This window comes from Mesocricetus auratus, unplaced genomic scaffold (assembly GCF_017639785.1).
Source record: "Mesocricetus auratus isolate SY011 unplaced genomic scaffold, BCM_Maur_2.0 Super-Scaffold_100691, whole genome shotgun sequence".
Lineage (NCBI taxonomy): Eukaryota > Metazoa > Chordata > Mammalia > Rodentia > Cricetidae > Mesocricetus > Mesocricetus auratus.
In genome coordinates, this window is record NW_024429267.1 from 55,660,845 (window position 1) to 55,683,016 (window position 22,172).

Sequence of the window (22,172 nt, forward strand, 5' to 3'; positions counted from 1 at the left end):
GGTCCTGAGTGTCACACTTGGAAACGTCCTGCTTCCTCTGAGCACAGCATATAGCATCATTCTTTTCCACCTGGGGACAGAGGAAGGGCACCTTTCCTAGGCAGGGTCATCACCAGGATGTGAGCCTCACTTCAGGCTTCAAGCCCCACGTTACATGAAGTGAGACCACTCGGAGTAGACACGACACCATCCTCTGACACCTTGGCAGCTTCTAGCCACTCACCCAGGATGACTCCCCCCCCCCATGTGACACCCATGTCTTCTTGGACTGCACAGCATGGGCTCTTAACCGTCTCCTGCATCGCCACCGTATGCTGGCTTCGGCTTACATGGTATTTGCTTTGGGGTCAGAGGTTTCAGGGGGGCAGATAACAACAGAAAGCCCTCGATAATGGCCCCCGCAATATCCACGCTCAACAATGTGTCCCCTGTCCTCTTGTCCCCGGCTATGGGTCTGGTAAATTCTTTTGTGCAAATTCCAATAGCCACAGACTTCCCCTGACTCCCAGGGGTCCTGCCGAGGAACAGCCCTGCCATGGGAAGCTTCCGGGCTGGCGCGGTCTGGGAAAGCATGAGACTGAGTGGGCAGAGGTGAGCAAGAGGCAGGGGCCACGGGGCCCTCAGCCACCAAAGGTGAGGCTGCAAAGCGTGAGTGGGGCGGTGCTTGGTGTGAAGATGGAAGGAAGGCTTCCGTTGTCCCGTGATTCTGAGCCCATGGTGGGTTGGACCCTCCCATACTAATCGTTAATCAAGAAAGTTCCCGATGGGCTTGCCTAAGGCTAAACTCCGACTTCCCAGACAGACCCTCACTGTGTTACTTAAACAAAACTAACCAGCATGTGGGTGGGGTCTCAATGATTGTCTACAGAAGGGAAGATAAGGTGACCCTAGGCTGAGAAGGTGGTTCAGTAAGTAAAGAGGCTTGCTGCTAAGCCTGGTGACCTGAGCTTGATTCCCAGAGCCCACATGGTAGGAAAGAACCAGCTCTGGCCTCGCTCCGCGCACACACCATGGCACACACGCCTCCCTCTCTCCGCGCACATGCACACCATGGCACACACGCCTCCCTCTCTCTGTGCATACACACACACCATGGCACACACGCCTCCCTCTCCCCGTGCACATGCACACCATGGCACACATGCCTCCCTCCACTCACACATGCACAAAGAAGTATTTTTACAAAACATTAGGTACCCTCCATGCTCCATGGAAGATGTATATATGATCCCGGAAGCATGGGATCAGCTCCTAGGAGTAACCATGTAGGCCATTGTGCTAATTCTATGGGTGAGGAAGCCAAGGCCCTGGAGACCCAAGTTGTCATGGCTATGAGGCAACAGAGCTGGGCTATAGCCAGGCACCACTGGTATTCAAGTATTTGAGAATGCAACTGGACATGGTGGCACACGTCTTTAATCCCAGCACTCAGGAGGCAGAGGCAGGCGGATCTCTGAGTTCGAGGCCAGCCTGTTCTACGGAGTGAGTTCGAGAACAGCCAGGGCTACACAGAAAAACCTGGTCTCAAAAAAGAAAAAAGAAGAGGAAGAAAAAAAAAAAGAAGACTGTGTGTGTCCATGGGGCAAGGGAGGTAACTCAGAGGGGTAAAATGCTCACCTGTAAACACAAGGCCCTGAGTTCCATCCCCGGCACCCACATAAAAGCCTGGGTGTGGGCTCACATTTATAATTCTGGTGCTAGGGATGTAGGAGCAGGAGGATCTTTGGAGATCACCAGCCAGGCCTTCTAGCCTAATTGGTAAGTTCCGGGCCACAGAGATTCTGTCTCAGAGAAGGGAGATGGTGTTGTGTGTGGGGGGGGGGGGGGGGATGACAAGGCTGTCCTCCGGTCTCCGCATGCACACACATGCAAACATGGATACACACATTTTCAAAAGTGTCCACGGTAGACAAATCATAGAACCTACCTAGGTGAAATAAAAGCAGAAGATTCAGGAGGTGTGTTGTGTGGACGTAGTGAGGTTTGTTCAACCTCAAAGGTCAGCAAACTTGGTGAAGCACAGAAGAAGGATGGTTGGAGGCTACCGCGTTAACTGAAATAAGCCAGCCCCAGGAAGAAAAGAATTGGATTTTTTTTCTCATCTGTAACAGCATTGGGGGGGGGGTGCTGCTTTCGGTGTGGGAGGGAGAGTGGGGAGGGGAGAGGCATGAGAGTGATGTGCGTGGGATAGCATCTGCTCTTTGAGTTCTTTTTCCTGGGTTCGGGCTGCTGCTAACAGCCAACCACATAACCTTGGACAAGTCACCAAACCTAAGGCCTCAAGTCCCTTATCTGTCAGCCAAGGCCAAGGACTGCCTGATCTGAGAATGGCCATCCAAAAACAACATTCCAGGGTGCTCTGTTCCCCTTCCAGCCCCAGAGACAGAGACAGAGTGGCCTGGCCTCCCAGCCTGCAGGCACTAGAACCTCCCATGGGCTGGCCAGGAGTCAGCCTTCTCTTTTTTTTTCAGGAGTCAAAATGAGTCACCATGAAGAATTCTGGGTACAAAGAGGATGGATGACTGCCCTCCCTGACTCCCACCACACTCCATCCTCTGCCCTGTATCTAGTGCTGGGCTGTGGGTCCTGGGGTGTGGCCTGCTCGCAAGGGCTCCTCTGCTGCCCTCCCTTCCTCTTATCTTCCCGTATCTCCCATCTTTGAAGTGGCACTAGATATGGCCCTGTCCCGTGGGACTGTTGGGAATCAAGGTTTAAAACTCGAAACGCGTTCAGAGCTGGTCTTGGGTGTTTCTGTCTGTGACTGTGACCTACCCGTCCTGTCCAGAGAAGCACCTCCCTGCAGTGACCCTGGTCAGGGACTGAGTGGCTGGATTTTAGCTGCTTCAGATCAGATACTATGGAGACCTCAGGAGCCGTCATTCTCTCGGAGAAACAAGACCACCCTGCGCCTCCCAGAAAGGCGGGTTGTTTCCCGATTAAATGGTTCCCATATAACCACAGTTGGGGCACAACAGTCAAGAGTTTTCATCCACTAGAATTTGCTCTCTGCTTCCTGTCTCCACATTCCACCGGGGGCACATTGTCACAAGGCATCAGATGGCCTGGCCATCGTTTGCCTGTTCACACGCCACCGCAGAGATGCCCTGTGGGAGAAAAAAGTTGAGTTCTGAGCTGTGACTCTGCCCTCCAGGCTGATGCCAAGGTCTGGCTGTTTCTCACCCTCTTCTCTGCTACCCCCAGGCCCCTGTCCTTCCTTCTCTGCTGGCATTTGTGGCTCAAGTCAGCGCCATCTTCTCCCACCGGGGGCTCTTGTGTGAAACCAGCTGGGGTGGGGTGGCACTCAGATTCCTCTCCCTGCCCGGAGCCCCAAAGCACCAGTTTTCGGAGCACTGAGGGTCAGTGTGTCTGTCCTACAAGGCTCAGAGCCTTTTTAGGTACAGACCAGATGTGTGGGATGATGGCCAGGCCCTGGGGTCTTCACCTAAGCTTCTGTGCAGAAGGCTGTGTTCTCTGGGCCTCTCAGCACTGTCTACTCAAGGGACAAGCAGGGGAAGGGAAGTCCACCTACTTGAGAGTAAAAAGAGACAAGCTAAGGGTGAGAGTCCACACGCCCAAGTCTCAGGGACCACCGTGTGGTTGATACTCCAGTTGGAGCAGGAATGAGAAAGCAGAGAAATCCTTGATGCCTTTTTTACCCCCTCAAGATCTTAAGAGGTTTTACAGCATCCTGGTGGCTCCATGGAACATTCTAGAAACTTTTAGCAGTGGGCCAATGCTGAGGCCCACTTATATTCTGATGGACCTAAGGTCCCAGAAGACCTGAGCTCCAAACCAGGACACTGTAAACAAGTGACTTGAACTTCTTTGCCTCCTGAATGGCTGTCTGAAAGGAATCATGTAGAGCTTGGAGGGATTTAGAGCTATCAGTCTTCATGTCACATGTCATCTCAGTTATTTGAGGATTTAGTGACCACATTTTTTGTCATAACTCCTGCCTCAAACACTTCTCAGCCAGAGCTGTGGTGCTAGCCTATGGTCCTGGCTGCTAGGTGGGCTGTCTTGAACCCAGGAGTTCAAGGCCAGACTAGGAAACACAGTGAAGATCCTGTCTCACCAAAGAGCCTTGCCTTCTAGAGAATGGTAGCAGGTAGACTGTGCGCTCTGCTGCTGGGCCGGATGATTCTAGATTGGTTTGCCTGCTGGTTCTCATGGGTCCCTCTCCATTTCCAGGTGAGCCAAGAGAAGGGCAACTGCTCTTTCCAAAGGAACCCAACACCCTGCATCATCCCTCAAGAACAAGAAAATATCTTCCATACCATATTTGCTTTCTTCACCAAATCTGGAAGGAAAGTGTTGGTAAGAAGTTGCCCAGTGACCGGAACCGTGAGGGTGGGCTCCCAGGGAAGGTGTGTCGGAAATGAGAGACCAGTGTTCTCCTTGGCATTTCTTATTTCTCAAATCTGGTTTTCATCAGCTGACTCAAAAAGACTCAAGGACTGTGATCAAATAAAATTTTTTCCACCCAGGGTTTCAATCAAAATGTTATATGAAAAAACTTTACGGCCCACCAAGCAGGATGCAAATGATTTCCCCTCCTAGAAGGAAGCTACAAAAGTATCGTAGTTCTTACACAACTCCTAGAAACCTCCTAGAAATTTCTGTTAAAATTAAACATGCATTTCTGAGTCTGTCTCCAAGAAATGAATGCATGTGTTCAAAGACATGGCAATGTTTGAGGCAATTTTATAATAGCCAAAATTGGAACAATTCAGGTATCTAGCCACAGCATAATGAGTAAACAGTTACGCATATTCATACCCAGGAATATTATAGAACAATGAAAATTAAATATAACTACTCGTGTTCCATACACTATATAACGTAAATAAAAAAGCCTCACAGAAATCACGCTAAATGAAAGACGTCAAGAATAAAAGAACACTCTGGAATATTTTGTGCATAAGAAGTTCAGAAATAATGAAGGTGACAAAAATGTCCTGTAGCATGATCAGGATTGTCCTCTGGGTGAAAACACACATAGACTATATCAAGATGCTTACTACAATTCTTTTTACCATCTTACGTCATCGGGGCTTTTCCAAAGTCCCCTTTCCCATATCCAGACTGCGTTTCCTTAGCTCGTTACTTCCGCCTAAGCACACCCCGCCCTCACTTTTGCTCGACTCCTGCCCCCTCAGAGAAGCCCAGCTGTGTGATGGTGGAAGTTTGGATTTTCATCTTTTCAATTGCATCCCAGCTCAGCTTCCTTTCTCGTTGCTATGACAAATACACCCTGGCATGAGCGATTTAGGAGAAAAAGGGTTCATTTTAGCCCACAGCTCCCAGGGTGCCGTCCATGAGGAAGTCACGGGACACTCAGTCGCCTGGCAGCCTCAGCAAAGAAAGTGAAAGGAAAGAACTAACAAATCCCTGCTTGCACTCAGCTCACTGGCTCCACTCACACAGTCAGGACACCTTGCCTAGGAATGGGGCCGCCCACAGTGGGCAGGTCCCCCGCCTCAGTCAGCACAATGGTGACAGCTCTTCACGGCCACCCTGATCTAGACAGTACCTCTTCCTAGGATTCTAGATTATGTCAAGCTGACCATTGATACCCGTGGTGAGGGTGGCCCATCATTTTAAAGGCCCTAGGGGACAATTAGATATAGTGACATCTGGCTGTGTGCTACACACAAGTCCAGGTTAGGCTGAAAACGTCCCCTGAAGGAGAAGCTTCACACGGGTATATACATACGTACATATACATGCTTGCAAAGATACACTTCAGAACACAAAAGGAAAATTCCTCCTTGGTCATTGGGAATAAACTTTCCCTTGGCAGTCTGTGTGGCTCCCTGGGGAGTCGAACAGTTCTTTTGTTCTTTAAGGCCCCACTGGAAATATGTCCCCACACAGAATTGGACATAGCTGGAAGTATTCTTGCTCAAAACTCATAAAAGTATATCAAGATATGTAAATGTTTCTTCTTGAGAATTGATTCTCCTTGGGAAACACAACCTTTCAGTAGGATTAACCACAGACCCGCTTTCTGCCAAGTTGTAGACTCCCCCGGAGACTATCCAACACAGCCTTGTGCCCACCGGGTCAGAGATCCTTCCACAGCCCTCTGGCAGTGACAAAGCATAATTACATCTTTAGCTCTGGGGGGAGTATTTGGTAGGGTATGTTATAGATGTTTTTTAAGCTATTCTTTAAAGCAATACAATTTATATGATAAATATCAGTAATAGAATTGTGTGATATAGTTTTAGACAGAAGAAATTAGGGAAATAGTTCAGGTTGCACAACCCCTCCCCACATAGCATATTAGTTTACAAATCACTTTTTTAATAAATGACTTTATGGGACATATGTATTCAGTGACTGGACAGGCCTAATTCCTATTATACTCCATGCTTTGGAGCTGGGGATGGAATCCTGGGCAGGGTCTGTCATCAGCCACTCCCAGGCCCTGCCTCTTCCTCTTTATCCTGGAATTGCCATAATGGATGCCCTGCTCTGTAGACGGCTTTGGGTGGTGTCTGTTTCTTAATTCTGTCTGGATATTTTGTCCTCAGGACTGTGAAAAGCCAGGGAGTTTCTGTCAAACAGTGCGCTGCAATCTTAGCGCTCTCCCTAGAGAAGAGAGCCGCACCATCGACCTGTACATGCTGCTGAACACGGAAATACTGAAAAAGGTGAGTCCCGGACGGCACTATGGCGGCTACCCAGAACCCCCTGGGATCAGCTCCCCACGACACTCAGGCTGCTCCTTATCAAACTTTACCACATGCCCCACTGGTGATTCTGCCACCAGGGATCTCAGTGTTCAAGAGTAACCCAAGGACTGGTCACCTGGGAGCTTATTAGAAATGCAGAATGCAGGGACAACGCTCCATGTAGACCTGGCCAATCATCACCTGTACCAGCTTCCCGTATGCTCATCTGCCCATCTTTTCCTTTGGGCTAGCGCTAGGGTAGGGTGTGGTAGTGCATGCCATTGGGAGGTTGAGGTCGAGGACAGCCTGGTCTACAGAGTCAGTGCCAAGACAGCCAGGACTACACAGAGAAACCCTAACTCAAAAAATCAAAAACAAAAAAACATGTGTGTGTGTGTGTGTGTGTGTGTGTGTGTGTGTGTGTGTGTGTGTGTGTGTGTGTGTTCCTTCTTGGGCTTATAAAGTCTCAGATTCTGGAACTGGAGAGATGGCTCAGTGGTTAACAGCACTGCCTGCTCTTCCAAAGGTTCTGAGTTCAATTCCCAGCAACCACAAGGTATCTCATAACCATCTGTAATGAGATCTGGTGCCCCCTTCTGGCCTGCAGGCATATACATAATAAATGAATAAATACCTCAGATTCTTTGGGAGATAGAGTCTGAGATGCTGCTGCAAGCTCACAAGTTCTGCTAACCTGGGGACTGTGTTTTGTTTATTTATCAAAGATTGGCCAGCCTTTTCTGCCAAGGGCTAGCAAGAGCTGCTTTAGGCCTTATGGGCCAGAATCACAAATATTCAACCTTTTGACAGTGTGACATACTATGGTCATACATGAAGTCAGGCTTGAGACTGTTTATTGACTTACACAAACAACAAACAAACTCAGTGTGTTAAATAAGTTGATTTTGTGTTGGGCTTTCCATGTTCATAGCTACACTGAGGGGTATGTAGTACAGATTCACACGCTAGTTAAGTCACTTACAACCGTTCAGCTCAGCTCTGCCAGCAGCCACAGACAATATCCAAATGCAGGTCATGGCTGTGTTCCTCATAAAACTTTATTTACACAAACAAAGCAGAGGGCCAGATTTGACCCCTGAAGCCTAGCTTGCCTGATGGCTTGTCCAAATGATCCCTTAAAGAAGTTGGACTCGTGAGCCACAGATCACTTTGCAACTATGAGTTTATCAAACATGGTTCCAAATCTCTGTCAGCAAATCGGTGGCCCTTTATAGAGGTTTACTGTGATATATTTTAAGATAAGAGCTTCCTGGGTGTGAGAAGCTTTGTGCCACAGAATGCTATAGAACTAATTAGGTATGAAGGTAAAATACACGTGTTAGCCTCAGGCTTCCTACGCATTTTTATCTGACGGGTCTAATTGTGCATGGTGTGTGTAAAGCCATCCACACGTGAGTACCATGGAAACCATCTCGTGGTCAGCTTTTAATTAGAGCCAGCAGGGGTGTACCAGCCTGAGAAGCTGCAGGCATCGGGGGATGGGGTTTGGCTTTGTTCCGTTTCCCCTCACCTCTCGTAGCTATTGCGGTCTCCGCATACTATAAGAAGCTGGACACGGTCTGGGTTCCCTAGTTTGGAAACTGGCTTGGAGAAGTTGGGCTCACATCTGGGTTTCCCTAGTATGCCCACTTTCCATAGGACAATGTTAGAGGCGGCTAAGTGTGAGCTTACATCCCACCATCTTCTTCCAAGGAGTCCCTGCCTTGCATGGAGGTCTGCACACTTACCTGCCTGTCTTAGCCAGGGCTTCTGACAGTTGTCTTTCCCAGGGACACTCACTTGTCCCCAGAGCAATGGTGCTGGTGGTGAAGCCCACTCTGCCATGTCTTAGTCCTCTGTCCCATGGCTGCTGCTTGGCCTTCAGTCACAGGGGCTGAGTGTAACTGTGAGCAGCTCCCAGCAGGTTGCTCCACATCTCTCTAGTGACCAGTGAGTGATACACAGTCTTATGGCCTGTACATGACCCCCAATACTCCCACACAAAATTAATTAACAGTTAATTAAAGGTAAAATAAATAGAGGATGCACGAAACCAAAATTACAAAACTGTTGGAAAATTATATGAACTAGAAATATTCTTTACCAAGGACCACATCTCAGTAACTGTTGCTGAGTCACCCAAACCAATGGAACCTCAGGCAAGGGAGGTGACGGCCTTGGGATGTCACACAGGGCCTTGGAGGCTTGTTCTCTGAGTGGCCCTGTAGCAGAAACTTAGGTCCAGAGTGCAGCCTGTGAGAAGACTGACTTGGGACATGGGACCCAGCTGCCTCTGTGTCTGAAACAGTGTTTCGAGCTTGGACCCTAGCACAGAGCCTTTAGGGATGCGACCAGATGGCCCCCAGGCCACTGGGTCTCCCTGAGGACTTGGATCAACACAGATCTTGTGGCTGGTCTCAGCCTAGAGTTGTGTTTATTTTCCTTTGACCTCAAGGTCTGGCTCCAGACAAGGGAATTTGAAGTTTTATTGTTTTAACCTCAACTAGTTTTCATTTGAAATGTTGGGTCTGAATTTTTAAATCATCACAGGATAGGATTTCTTTGGAAGTGTCCCTAAGGCCTTCTTCACAGCCACCAGGGGCCTGCTGCACACCAGCCCTTCATCTGTGAGGCCTTTAACCTAACCATCATTGTCACTGTTAATATCTAAGGTGGTGATAATGATGGCTCATAATAGAAGATGCCGTATCAGAGAACAGCTTTATGACTCCGTGGTGAAGGCGCTTGCTACCAAAGCTGTCTTCACATGTTCCATCCCCTCAGTCTACATGATGGGAGGAGAAAACTGACCACAAAAGTGTTTACCGACCTGTCATGCGGGCTGTGGCCTGCACGTGACACCAACACTCCTGCACAAATTAATTATGTAATTAGTTAAATGTAAAATAAATAGAGGGTACATGAAACCAAAATTTTAAAAACCCTTAAATTGCTAGAAGATTTTATGAAGCAGAAATATTCTTTTGAACGACCGTCCTCCAAGGAGCATCGTAACATGCATTTTTATGAAGGAGGGAGTGGTGAAGAAAATGGGAGAGCTAGAGAATAGCTCTGCAGTCAAGAGCACTGACTGTTCTCCCAGAGGACCAGACAGAGCTCAGTTCCCAGCATACACACGGCGACTCGCAGCTGCCTGTAAGTCCAGCTCCAGGGGAGCCAACGCCCTCTTGTGGTAAAGTACACCATCAAAATCCCTCTTATGCGACTCCAGGGCAGCCTCTGTGGCTCCTGGGTGATGAGCAAAGGGCCCCATTGGAAGTTATGTGTAGAGAGAAAGGCCTTCGTTGTTCAGCCAGTGTAGGTCAGTGCTGGCCACTGACCACTGTTGGCTCGTTTTCTGTTAGTGTCACAGGGAGCATGGGCCGGGTAATGTATAAATAGGGGAAGCTCCTTTGTCTCAATGGCCTGGAGGCTTGAGAGGTTCAGGGGTGTGGCTCATAGGTTTGGCCTCTGGTGAGGGTCTCACGCTACAAGGTGACACAACAGGAGGGGGCCTCGCATCGTGAGAGCCCAGGTCTCTCCTCTTAGAAAACTGCCAACACAGCATTGTGCGACAGAATTTTCCTAGAGACCCCCCCTCTCTCTCTGTGTGTGTGTGTGTGTGTGTGTGTGTGCGCGCGCGCGTGTCTCTGTCTCTCTCATACACACACACACACACACACACACACACACACACACACACATAGAAGGGGGGGCTCACCTCTGAATGGAAATCTACAACAGCCAAAGTAACAGCTGGGACTAAGTCCAACTTGGTGACCCAGTGAGCATTTACTATGGTTTCTGCAGGAGTGGAATGTACATGAGTGGTCACTTAGAGGAACTAGGATGACGCAAAACAGCAAACAGCCCCTGCATCACCGAAAGGCCCGCCCTGGTACAGGCGGTACCCCAAAGACTCTGCAGCCTGAGCTCTGTACCCCGCTTGCAGGCAGCTCCACCACAGCTGGCTGGAGTCCCCTTCCCTAGGGCTCCCCTCTCCCGGCAGCTGTTTGCTCCTTCTATAAAGCTGGGAGAGGTTTCCAGAATCTGTCTCCTTCTACTTTCCCAGACCATGTGACCTCGTCTTTACCTCCGGCATCACATGAACCTCTGTTCCTCTCGGAGAAAAGGTTCCAATCCCAGGAAACTGCCACACAGCACACGGACACTCTTGACTCCGCCTAATCTAACTGCCAGAAGCCCAGCCCTGAGTTCCACAGGCAGGCACATGGCTCCAGGGATCGAATTCCCAACACTTGAGTTCTAGGGATATGTACAAACCATAGTGACTTCCTCTAGTGACAGAGGAACTCATTAGTCAGAGCAGGTGGAGAGACTAGAGACACCTGGGTGGCAGAGCCCAGTCATCCCACAGGGGCAGCCAGGGGACTCCACAATCAGCAAGACCCCATCTGGCCTGGGACGCTGGCCTTTCCTGAGGCTCGAATCTTGCCAGCCCACATCGTCTCCGTCCCTGCCATGTGCCTGTTATCTGGGTTGTGGCTTTGACTCTGAGCCTACAGCAAGGCTTCCAACTGCTTTTGCCAATAGGCAGAGGTGTGTCCCCGCCCCCCTTAGACCTGATTTATAAACTAGAATTTTACCCCTCCTCCTTTACCCCACCCCGTCGTCATTCCATCAGATACCCTCTTCGGGTGTTCAATGGCTTCCGCCTCCACAGAGCTTCATTCAAGACAAAGAAAGAGTTAAGAATAACTAAGCCTTCATGGTTTTGAGGACTGTGGTCAGGGCGAGAAGATGACTAGAAAATGGGAATCAGATGCCTTCTGGGGAATGCCAGGCCGGGGTTTGTTGCGCACAACTGAACAGTTTTATTTCTCCTCCGCTCTCTGTGAGTATGTCACTATCAATCCCCAGCTATCTGGCCCTAACCACTCGGGAAGCACAGCACACAGGCTTGCCTGTGTTCCTTACTGGCAAAGGCAGTGGTGACTCCGTGCCCTCCACCATCCAAAGGAATTCTCAAGAGAGGCTGGAAGTGTATGTCTTCGTACCTGTGATGGGGAAGCTGCGTTTGCAATCTTCGTGGGACCCTGAGAGCTCAGCTGTGCATAGCCCCACTCCAGGGCGACTCATTCTCGATGTCATTTGAGGACAGTCTCATGAACTGTGTCATTTCTTCCACAGGACAGTTCCTCTGTCATCCAGTTCATGGCTCGAGCCAAGGTGAAGGTGGATCCCGCCCTGAGAGTGGTAGAGATACCTAACGGGAACCCAGAAGAGACTCTGGTGAGTCGGCTGCCCGGGGACAGCTCTCCTCAGAGAACTGGGGACTTGGAGCTGGGCTCTGAGGGGAAAGAAATCCTCCAAACCAAGATGAAGGGTTTGTGTAGACCCAAAGCTGTGCCTGCTCTGGCCTCCGGGGCCCCTGGAAGGCCTCGTGGTTCTGTTGTTGTGTTAACACTGTTCTTAGGACGACGTTGGTATGCGAGAGTTTCTTGTAGTGACTGGCCAAAGGAAAACTGTCTGGAAGTATCCTCATCAGGGCTTCAATTTTCACTCTGAAGCCAGGGCTATTTTTATCTAGGCCCGTCCCTAAAACCTCTTTTTTCCCCCTGCCTATGCTGTTCCCTGGATAAGCACGGGGAGAGGAGGCTGAGGGGGGCTTAGGAAACAATCGCTTACTTGTCTTAAAAAGGCTGTGTCAAGCCGCCAAGACCTAGACCCTCCTCCATGCTCCCCCTCGCCCTTGTTCTCCTTAAAGTTGTCAGATCTCAGAGGGGGCAGTGACCCTCACAGCTCAGCTGTCCAGAGAGGAAGACACTGAACAGAAAGCAGGGCCTTAGAATTCTGTATTTTTTTACTTGTTCCTGGGGAAGGAGGGGTCATCTTCTCTTTGATACCCTCCTAAGTGCAGTCCCAGGGGAGCAGAAGGGGAGACAGTCCCGCTGAGAACCTTACGACCCGCTGGTCTTCAGCATCCCTTCCCATGGAGTTTACCTCCTCTTGGGGGAGACTTGCCCCCTCTCAGGGAACCGGTGTCGCTTTAGAAAACTTGCGAACCGAATTCAACAAGAATTATGTACTTGCACAGAAAAAGATTGTTGGCTTAACTTTCTAACCACATCAGAGATGTACCATTTCATAACACTGGGATGTGAGGGACTGGGGTGAGGGTTTAGGGGGTCATGTGCTGGCCGTGCAAGGATGATGGATTCGAGTTCTGGTCCCCGGCACCCACGTAAGAAGCCAGGTGTGGCAGCATGTCCCTATAATCCTAGTGCTGGGAAGTGCAGAGAGGCAGACCCCTGGGGCGTCATGGCCAGCCCATCTAGCTAAAGCAGTATACTCTGATAACATCCCAATCCTGGCCCTCCTCCCAGTGAGTTTATCATGAGAACAGCAGCCCGCCTGGGGTGTCTAAAGCACAGAGGACACAGCTCACCAGAGGGTCACCGTCCCACATCAGCGCGGGGATGGAGTCAGTCCCAACCGCTTTTCACCTGGACCAGCTGCCCAGAGTGAAACCTGAATCCTCCACAACTCGGGCTCGGTTCCTCTGGCAGGTCAAATATTAATATTTGGGGTTGGCACTTGTCTCTTTCTCTCTGCGCTCTGGCCTCTTAGCAGCTGGCTCAGCACTGCTCCTGAAAGGGTGAGAGAGTGGGGGTCCCTGCTCGCTGCCACAGCACTGGTTAAAGATGGCGGTAGGATGAACCATGCCCTACATCCGCCAATGGAAATAACTAAGGGGTGCGCAACAGGTGAAGCCGCTTGAGAGAAAGAACCCCTGGATGTGCCGGCTTTACCCTGGGATCCGGGAAGCGCTGTACAGCATCAAGTCACTGACTCTTCTGTCAGTGCCATGGCGATAGTCTCCTTATCAAGTGTTGGCAAGAAGCTGTTGTTGGGGGTTTTCATGCTCCCAACAGGGAGGGGAAAAGAACACACAATGAGTATCCCAAGAGACGTCTTGAAGGCTCCTCCCACCGCCGCCTTTTTGGTCCGTAAACTAAGATCCATGCTGCAGTGTGTTCTCAACTTTCCTAGTAGGGGAAAAAAATCTTCTGAGTAGGAAGACTTCTGGTGTTAGGAGAAGTACATTTTCCCCCATGTGACTCTTCTGAGCGTCTGGCTCCTGTCAACCACCCCTCTGAAGGGGGATTTCCACAAAGGCTGGCCAGCAGGCTTAAATCAGGTGAAATGTCACAGCCTCTTGGATCAGGCAGCAATTGTTGTGGCCTTGGATGGATGAGGAGCTGTCTCTGTGTCTGGCGTCCATCAGGGCATGGGTGAGAGGAGGAGCACAATCCAGTTTTTAACCATAAATAGCATACATGACGATGAATTAGGAAAATCAAATGCTTCTCTTTGTGTCATCTCCCCCACCCCGCCCCGCCTCCAATGCTGGGAATCGAGCCTGGGTCCTTAAACACGTCAGGCAAGTGGCCTACCCCGAGGTACAGCCTCCTCATGCGCGTCCATTATTTTTAATGTCACGACGCAGTGGTACTACAGGTTATCTGTCAGTCGCTAGGAGTATGCAGTAGATTTTTTGAGGACTTGCTCCTTAGCGAACCCATCAGAGACGTTTACTCTCAATTACCCTTCTATTGCTGTGGTAAGACATCACACCCAAGGCAACTTATGAGAGAGAGAGAGTTTATTTGTGGCTTACAGTGTCAGAGTGTGAGTCCGTGAGCATCATGGCGGGAGCATGGCACTGGTGAGCCCCTCATAGTTCATGTCTTGATCCACAGGCACGAGGCAGAGAGAGATAACTGGGAGTGGCATAGACTTTTGAAACCTGAATGCCCACCTCCAATGATAAGGGGGCCATATCTTCCAATCCTTCCCACGCAGCTCCAACAACTGGGGACTAAGAATTCATGCACCACCACACTTGCCAGGAATCGCATCCAAGATGAATTTTAATGGTGCTTTCATGCAGTCTCAAGCCTGGGGGCCTTGGTGAGGTCTCAATGGCCACAAGGTCAAAGGGCTAGTTGTGAGGAGCCAATAACATGTTGACTTTCATATTCAACTCAACCCAACTTCCTTCCCAGAGAGTGAGTTGGGGTAAGAGAGAAAAGTTAGAAAGTAACGGTTGGAGTCCACAAAGTTTTGAGCATAGCTATGTGCATCCTAGAAAACTCTCCATCAGGGGCAGGAGTTCACTTCACAAGGGTGTGTGAGCTCCCCTGTCCACGGTTTCACTCTCTATGGTTTGTTCCTAGTCAACCACAGTCTGAAATACTAATTGAAAATTCCAGACACAATCAATAAGTACCATTACACAATAGTGTTATGTTTTCTCTGTCTTATGGGTTGTTATTACTGCTAGCCTCCTACTGTTATAAATTAAACTCTATGATGACGGTAGTATTGGTGGGGTTTAGCACTAACCACAAAAATCCACTGAGGTCTTAGAAAACACTCTCTTGGGGGAGAGCTTTGGAGTGAGTGAAAATAGAAATATACTCCAGAGACATCTAACCCCATTTTGAGACAGAGAAGGGCACTAAAAGATCAAGAAGAGTTAGAGACATCCCCTGCCCTGTGAGTTGACCTCAAAAGTCAACCGCCGAAGGAAAAGACTCACCAAGTGCTCTGTGTTGATTAGTTTTTTGTTTGGTTGGTTTTTTGTCAACTCAGCACAAGCTAGAATCATCTGAGAAAAGGGAGCTCAAATGGGAAAATGCCCCCATTGGATTGGCCTGTTGGGCATCTTCTTGATTAATGAGTAATGCGAAAGGGCCTAGTCCCTCATGGGCAATGCTACATGGGCGTAGATGGCATAAGAAAGCAGGCTGAACAAGCCAAGAGGTGCACTCCTCCACGGTCTCTGCCTCAGTTCCTGCCCTGAGTTCCTGCTCTGACTTCCCTCAATGACGGACTATAAGGTTTAAGATGAACTAAATCCTCCCCTACCCAACTTTAAGTCATGGTGTTTTACCACAACAACAGAAAGCTAACTAGGACATATTCCATATTGTTTGAAGATTTATTATTATTTTTAATGATATGTGTATACCACATACATATGGATGCCCATGGAGGCCAGAGGCATTTGATCTCCTGGAGCTGAATTTATAGGCAATTTTGGGCTGCCTCATATGGATGCTAGGAATCAAATTTGCATCCTCCTCAAGAGCAATACTTGCTCTTAACCGCTGAGCCATCTCTCTAGCCCCCAAGCACCCCCTATTTTAATGGGACTAGCCAACAAAGGAGGCTGGAGACTCCCCCAGTGTAAGCCAAAAGACTGTAGAATTGTTAGTTATCTGTTTAAACTGTGAGGTGTCCGCAGAGTCCAGCCAGCTCCTGTACCCTAGAGCCTGATCTCCTCTTCCCAACTGGGGTCTTCCCTCCTCGGGCTAGGTCAGACCCCGGAAGGAAGCCTCCCTCCTGCATCCCCTGTGGGTGCCTGAATAAACCTGCCCTGCCCAATAGGTCAGGACAGCACATTCCGGGTACACATACTCTGAACCCTGCCTTTCAGGTCAGGCCTGGCTTCTGGTCTTTCCTTCAGGCCTCCCCTTAGGAATCAGAAACCCCCACGTTGACATTCTAGCTCAGTAACTTGGAGATCACATAAGCTCTGAACCTCTGCTTTCTCGTCTATAACATGGGAAGACTGCTTCCTGCTTCCCTAGAGTTGTTGGAAGGTTTCAGCACCACCAGTGAGAAGTCTCTGGAAGGGTCTGGAGGGATGGCTCAGAGGTTAAGGACGCTTACTACTTTTACAGAGGATCTGGGTTCAATCCCCAGCCCCCACACTAGGTGGCTTACAACCTCCTACAACTCCAGCTCTAGGGGATATGATGTTGTCTTCTGGCCCCTCTGACAACTGCATTTATGGTGTACAGACAGACAGACAGACACACCACACACACATAATACTCTTTAGTTAAAAAAGCTTCTAGAAGAATGACTAGCATAGAGTGACTTCGGTACCCTGTCCCTTCCCACTGATCCCCAGCGCTGACCCAACCAAAGATATGAGCCAGAGTTCCTCAGCCAAAAGAGGCCATCCACAAACACAGCCAAATAAGTCCACTCCAGAGGGCGCCACCTGCCATTCCTTGGTTGTATTGCTATTAAATTACAGGTTTGTTGGTTTGGTTTGGTTTGGTTTGGTTTGGTTTGGTTTTCCAATACAAAGTTTCTCTATATAACAGTCCTGGCTGTCCTGTAACTCACTCTGTAGACCAAGCTGGCCTCAAACTCACAGAGATCCACCTGCCTCTGCCTCCTGAATGCTTGGATTAAAGGCATGCGCCACCACTGTCCGGCTCAATTATAGTTTTACTGTCACAAATTATAGGTAGGCTATTATAGTTAAAAATGTCCTCTACACAGTTTTCTTAACCCAGAACCTTGTTATATTGTAATTTATTGTCACCTCTCCTCAGATGATGGGTGGTTCCTCCTTTTTACCCACCATCCCTGTGGCAGAATTAAGCACTGCCCATCAGACACCGAGAAAACTCCAAGTGCAGTTTGCCAAACACGCAAGTGATACTTTCCAGTGGTTACCATTGAGCCATTTAGTGATTATATCTGAGAGTTTGCTAAGTGTCAGATGCTGTGCTGGGCACTTGGGGCAGAATGAGGGAGGAGGTGGACATAGCCATACCACCCACCATGGTACTGTCCATGGGACAACAAGGATGTCAACCAACACGGAAACTGGCAAGGGCTTTGCTTCCACTGAGCCATGCAGAACAGAGCAGAATGGGGGTTAAGGCCTGGAGTCAGGAGAGGAATGAGCTTGCCAAGTATGACAAAGTATCCTGGCTCATGAGGGAAAAGCTGGGTGAGGACCAGACGGCATGGCATGTTTAAGCCACCAGAGGCAGGAGACAAGATGGAGGGCAAAGGCAGGGTCCATAACACACCCATCCCGTGACAGCAAGGGGAAGCCACAGAAGCTTCTGTTTGCAGCAGGGAACTGCATGGAATGGTGCCTATTCTTTAAGCTTTTTAATATTTATTTATTTTATGTGTATGGGGGTTTGAAAGAAAATGCCCCCCATAGGGAATGACACTATTAGGAGGTGTGGCCTTGTTGGAGTAGGTGTGGCCTTGTTGGAGGACGTGTGTCACTGTGGGGGTGGGCAGGCTTTGATGTCTCCTATGCTCAAGCTATGCCCAGTGTGAGATACAGTTCACTTCCCGTTGCCTTTGGGTCAAGATGTAGAACTCTCAGCTCCTTCTCCAGTACTATGTCTGCCTGCATGCTGCCATGACAGTAATGGACTAAACCTCTGAAACTGTAAGCCAGCTCAAATTAAACGTTTTCCTTTATAAGAGTTGCCATGGTCGTGGTGTCTCTTCACAGCAATGGAAACCCTGAGGCGATGTGTATGCATGTTTTGCCTGAACATGTTAATGTGCACCACTTGCATGCCTGGTTGACATGGAGTAGTCAGAAGAGAGGGTTGGACCCTCTGGAACTGAAGTTGCAGACAGTTGTATGTAAGTTGCCATGTGGCAGCTGGGCACTGAACCCGGGTCCTCTGGAGGAATGGCAAATTCTCTTGATCTACTGAGCAATCTCTTCAGGCCTCTTTAACGTTTTTATTGCTTTTATTTATTTACTCAGTGTGTGTGCACATGTGTGCATGTGTATATATAGGCACACATATGCCGTGGTGTGCATGTAGAGGTCAGAGGACAACGTGTGGGAGTTGGCTCTCCCCTTCCACCATGAGGGCTCCAGGGATCCAGTTTGGGCCATCAGGCTTCACAGCAAGCTGACCACCCCTGACGTACATTGTTGAAAGTCGCAAACTAGTGTGGGTGCTGGGTTACAGGGACACGGGTGGGAATGAGGAGCTGGTTAGAAGGTCAATGCTCTCACCTGGTACTAGTAACACTGGTAAAGGAGACTGAAGTGAGCAGTGAGTTCTAAGGATAGGGAGTGTGGGGCATGTCAGTCCTGAACTACTGGTGTGAGTCAGATGCTGTCTTGTTACAAAGCCCCTTTGTGTGGTACATCCACATGGGCAGTAAGAGGTTAGCAGCGGCCATCACCATGTACGAAATGGCCAAGCAAGTTAGCCAAGCAAACGGAGCCCCACCCGACTCTGAACCAGTGGCTTCCAGTCACTGCCACAATTATCAGCATTGCCATTTAACGGACAGAATCCGTTTCCACATAGAAATATGCTTTGGTTGAATCAGGAGTGGGATATCTGGGACTCCCCCCAGAATCTTTGGTCACCAAGGAAACCACAGTTATGGGGACTAATGTTTTAGAGGAGCAAGATGTCCAGTCCACCACACTCTTTCCCTGGTTATTAATTATATCCCTCAGGGTTTCCAGAGCCCCATCTGGATAGACACACATGTGCACGCGCATATGTCCACACACTGTTGCAGACGAGCTGGACTTTCCAAGCGGCAAGCAAGAATCAGTCAGAGTGATACTCTCCCTCAGAAGCAACCTGCGCCTGTGGTGGCCTCCGGAGCATGCCGCATTCAGATTCAGTGGTCAGCTAATTGTAGAACTCTTCCCCTGTGGCCTCGTCTCCACCCAAGTCACAGACATGCAGTCAGGAGGGGAATTAAGCATGAAGGGTAGAGCCCTGTGGTAGACCACTTGCCTAGTGTGGTCAGTATCCTCTGTTCAGTCCCCAGCCAGAGGCGGGGACAGTCTTAGCCCTCTGAGGGTTTCCATGTCCCCTTAAAAAGTCTTGTCCTTCAGGAGTAAGAACTGGGGGCCTGCTCTGGGAAAAGTTATAGGTGTATCAGTGAGGAAGAAAGTCATTTCTGTCTGAACAAAATTGTAACCCCAAGCATGCCTTCCTGAATGGAGCACTGGCCAGTTGAGTCTGATTCGCTCACCTGATTTCAACACACTTCCCCATCCCCACGACATCTTTGCTGAGCCCACTTTATACTCCTGCTGACTCCCTAAATAGTGGGTCTCTCCACTTTGTTCAAGGGTCATGCTTTTAATTTGTTAAAATATTATGCAGCAGTAGGGAGAGATGGTTCGGTGGTTGATATCGTTGGCTTCTCTTTAAAGGGAACTGGTTTCATTCCCAGCACCCAGTTGGCAGCCCACAACCATCTGAAACTCCAGTTCCAAGGGATGCAATGCCCTCTCTGGTCTGCAAGGACACCCAGTTTATAGACGATGCCAGACATACACGCGGGCAAAACGCCTATATGCTAAAAATAAATTGATAAAATGCTTAAGCCGCGCGTCAGCCCAGGTGTAGTAGTTTACACCTGCAATCCTAACACTTAGGAGACTGACACAGATTTCTGTAAATTCAAGGCCAGGCTGAGCTGCATGGTAAGTTCCAGGCCAGCCTGGGCTATCGAGTGAGACCCTATCTCAAAACATAAACACACACCTTTACGCATACACACACACTACACATATATACGTATACAGAGACAAATATAATTTATAGAGCAGTTGACAGAGACAAATACAATTATAGAGCAGTTGTCATTTTTTTTGTTTGTTTCTCAAGACAGCATTTCTCTGTATTATTTTGGAGGCTGTCCTGGAACTCGCTCTGTAGACCAGGCTGGCCTCGAACTCACAGAAACCCGCCTGCCTCTGCCTCCCGAGCACTGGGCCCGGCTGCAGTTGTCATTTTTAATAGCTTGTGATGTTCAGTTTTGTGATTATTATTAGTTAACCTGTCGCCGTAGCCTTAAACATTTAGGATAGTTCCGGTTCTGTGTTCTGTCTTGTGGTTAACCATTATTTAGTTAACCGGTCTCCCTAGACTTAGGTGGTCTGGTTCTGCATCTCCATGACTAATTCTGCAGTGAGAATCTTCCAGTTCTCTTAATCTTTTAAATTGCATTTTATTTATTTTGTGTGCATGTATTACTGTATTTCTTATTTATTTCCTGCCTTTGATCAACTTTTCAAATACAGAATTGATAGATCAAACAGTGTGAGCATATTTAAGACAAGCAATTATGGTGGTTGTCACACAACCAGGATGGAAGGGCATTCCAGGGAATAAAAGCAAAGAGACAGAACCCGGGGGGGGGGGATGAGACTGGCTAGGATGTGAATCTGTGGCCTGGGAGGGGTTGGGGAGGAAGGAAATCAGACCGTTACAGCTCAGTGTCCTGAATTAGATGTTCAGAGTGAAGAGGAGCCGTCCACAGAGATGACTGAAGTGACATGTCAGGACCCACATTCTTAGAAAACAAATTCAGGGCAGGGGGGCGTCTGACACAATGCCTGTGAAGGCTGGGCCTGACCTGGGGGGTGACAGGCATGGAAACGGGGGTGGGGTGGGGGAGGAGCTGTTTCGAGAGACTGGGTCTGGGTGGTGCCGTTGTGATCAGTATGTCTCCATATTACATGCTCTGTACGCATCCCCTTCCCTTTTTTGTCCATTCATTTTCTTTCCGCTTGTTTGTAAATCTGTGATGTGGCTTCTTACCACACTGCAAGGCGTGCAGATCACTCACAGAATTTATTGCAGTCAGGACAGAAGAGACTGATCTGCCAAGGCCCAGAGCTCTCGTCCAAGAGGACCAACAACACTACTGAGAAAAAAAAAGAAAAGACACAAGGTCCACATTCCCGGGACGTGACAGGGCATTCTTACAAAATTCTCCAGACTAAATTGTAGTGGCTACTCTCATCTCTGTATCCACAAAACCAGACCTCCAGTGTGGCTTTGCCAAGAGGACACAGTTCAGCGTCCTGGACCTTACAACTAACCCCCTACTGAGTTCACAGCCTGGCTCAGGATACTTGTCTGCTACAAGGTTTGGCTGACTTTTGTCTGAACCTCTAGGGAGGACTTGCAGGGGCTTCTGATTCGCAGGTGCAAAAAGAGCCAATCTCAGAAAGGTCAAGTACTTTGCCTAAGATCCCCTGGCCGTTGGCTACACCTCCCCATTCCCCAAAGGGCCTGCAGGTTTTCTAGGCACTTTTCTCTAGCTTGTCCCCCACATTGGAAGGAGCATTTCTGCTCCACTGAATTTCCCTTAAGACAAGTTCTGGGTTCAGGTTCTACAAGTGAAACCAAAGAGCCAGACGGGCTCATGGGTAACTATTCCCATGGACCTCTGCCCCAGTACATGTCTCTTGGCCACCCCTGGCTCCAGAAGCAGACATAAGGAACGGAAGATGGCCGGATTGGCTTTCCCTTTGAAAGAAGAGGGTGCAAGTGACACTTGAATTCTGCAAACCACACCCCCTCTGACCCGTGGAAGTAGAAATAAGCCAGGGAGTGTGGTCAGTGTGAGCTATTGCATGGTAAAGGCCCCACTCTCCTGCAAGAGGGCAGGGGAGCCCTGTCTGAATTGCTGTTTTCGTGTGTGATGGTCCCACTGCCATCTGTGGCCAACCGTCATCCCAAAGCGTCTTGATGCACACTTAGCTCTTGAGAGCCGACACAGACCAACTCTAGGACACCAATGTGCCTCAGGGGCTAGAGAGATGACTCAGCAGCTAAGAGCACTTCTGCTCTTAAAGAGAACCCAAGTTAAATACCCAGTACCCACATGAGGCAGCTCACAACCTTTTATAAC

At 49.1% G+C, this 22,172-nt stretch overlaps 1 protein-coding gene across 2 annotated transcripts in view; it reads left to right on the forward strand.

Moving 5' to 3' along the window:
• Itga9 (integrin subunit alpha 9) overlaps positions 1-22,172 on the forward strand; it is a 296,388-nt gene that overhangs the window by 261,839 nt on the left and 12,377 nt on the right. For both annotated transcript variants that reach the window (XM_040739730.1, XM_040739732.1), the window contains 3 exons: positions 4,192-4,317; positions 6,540-6,659; positions 11,832-11,933. In XM_040739730.1, coding sequence (XP_040595664.1) covers positions 4,192-4,317; positions 6,540-6,659; positions 11,832-11,933 — 348 coding nt within the window. The remainder of the gene's footprint in view (positions 1-4,191; positions 4,318-6,539; positions 6,660-11,831; positions 11,934-22,172) is intronic.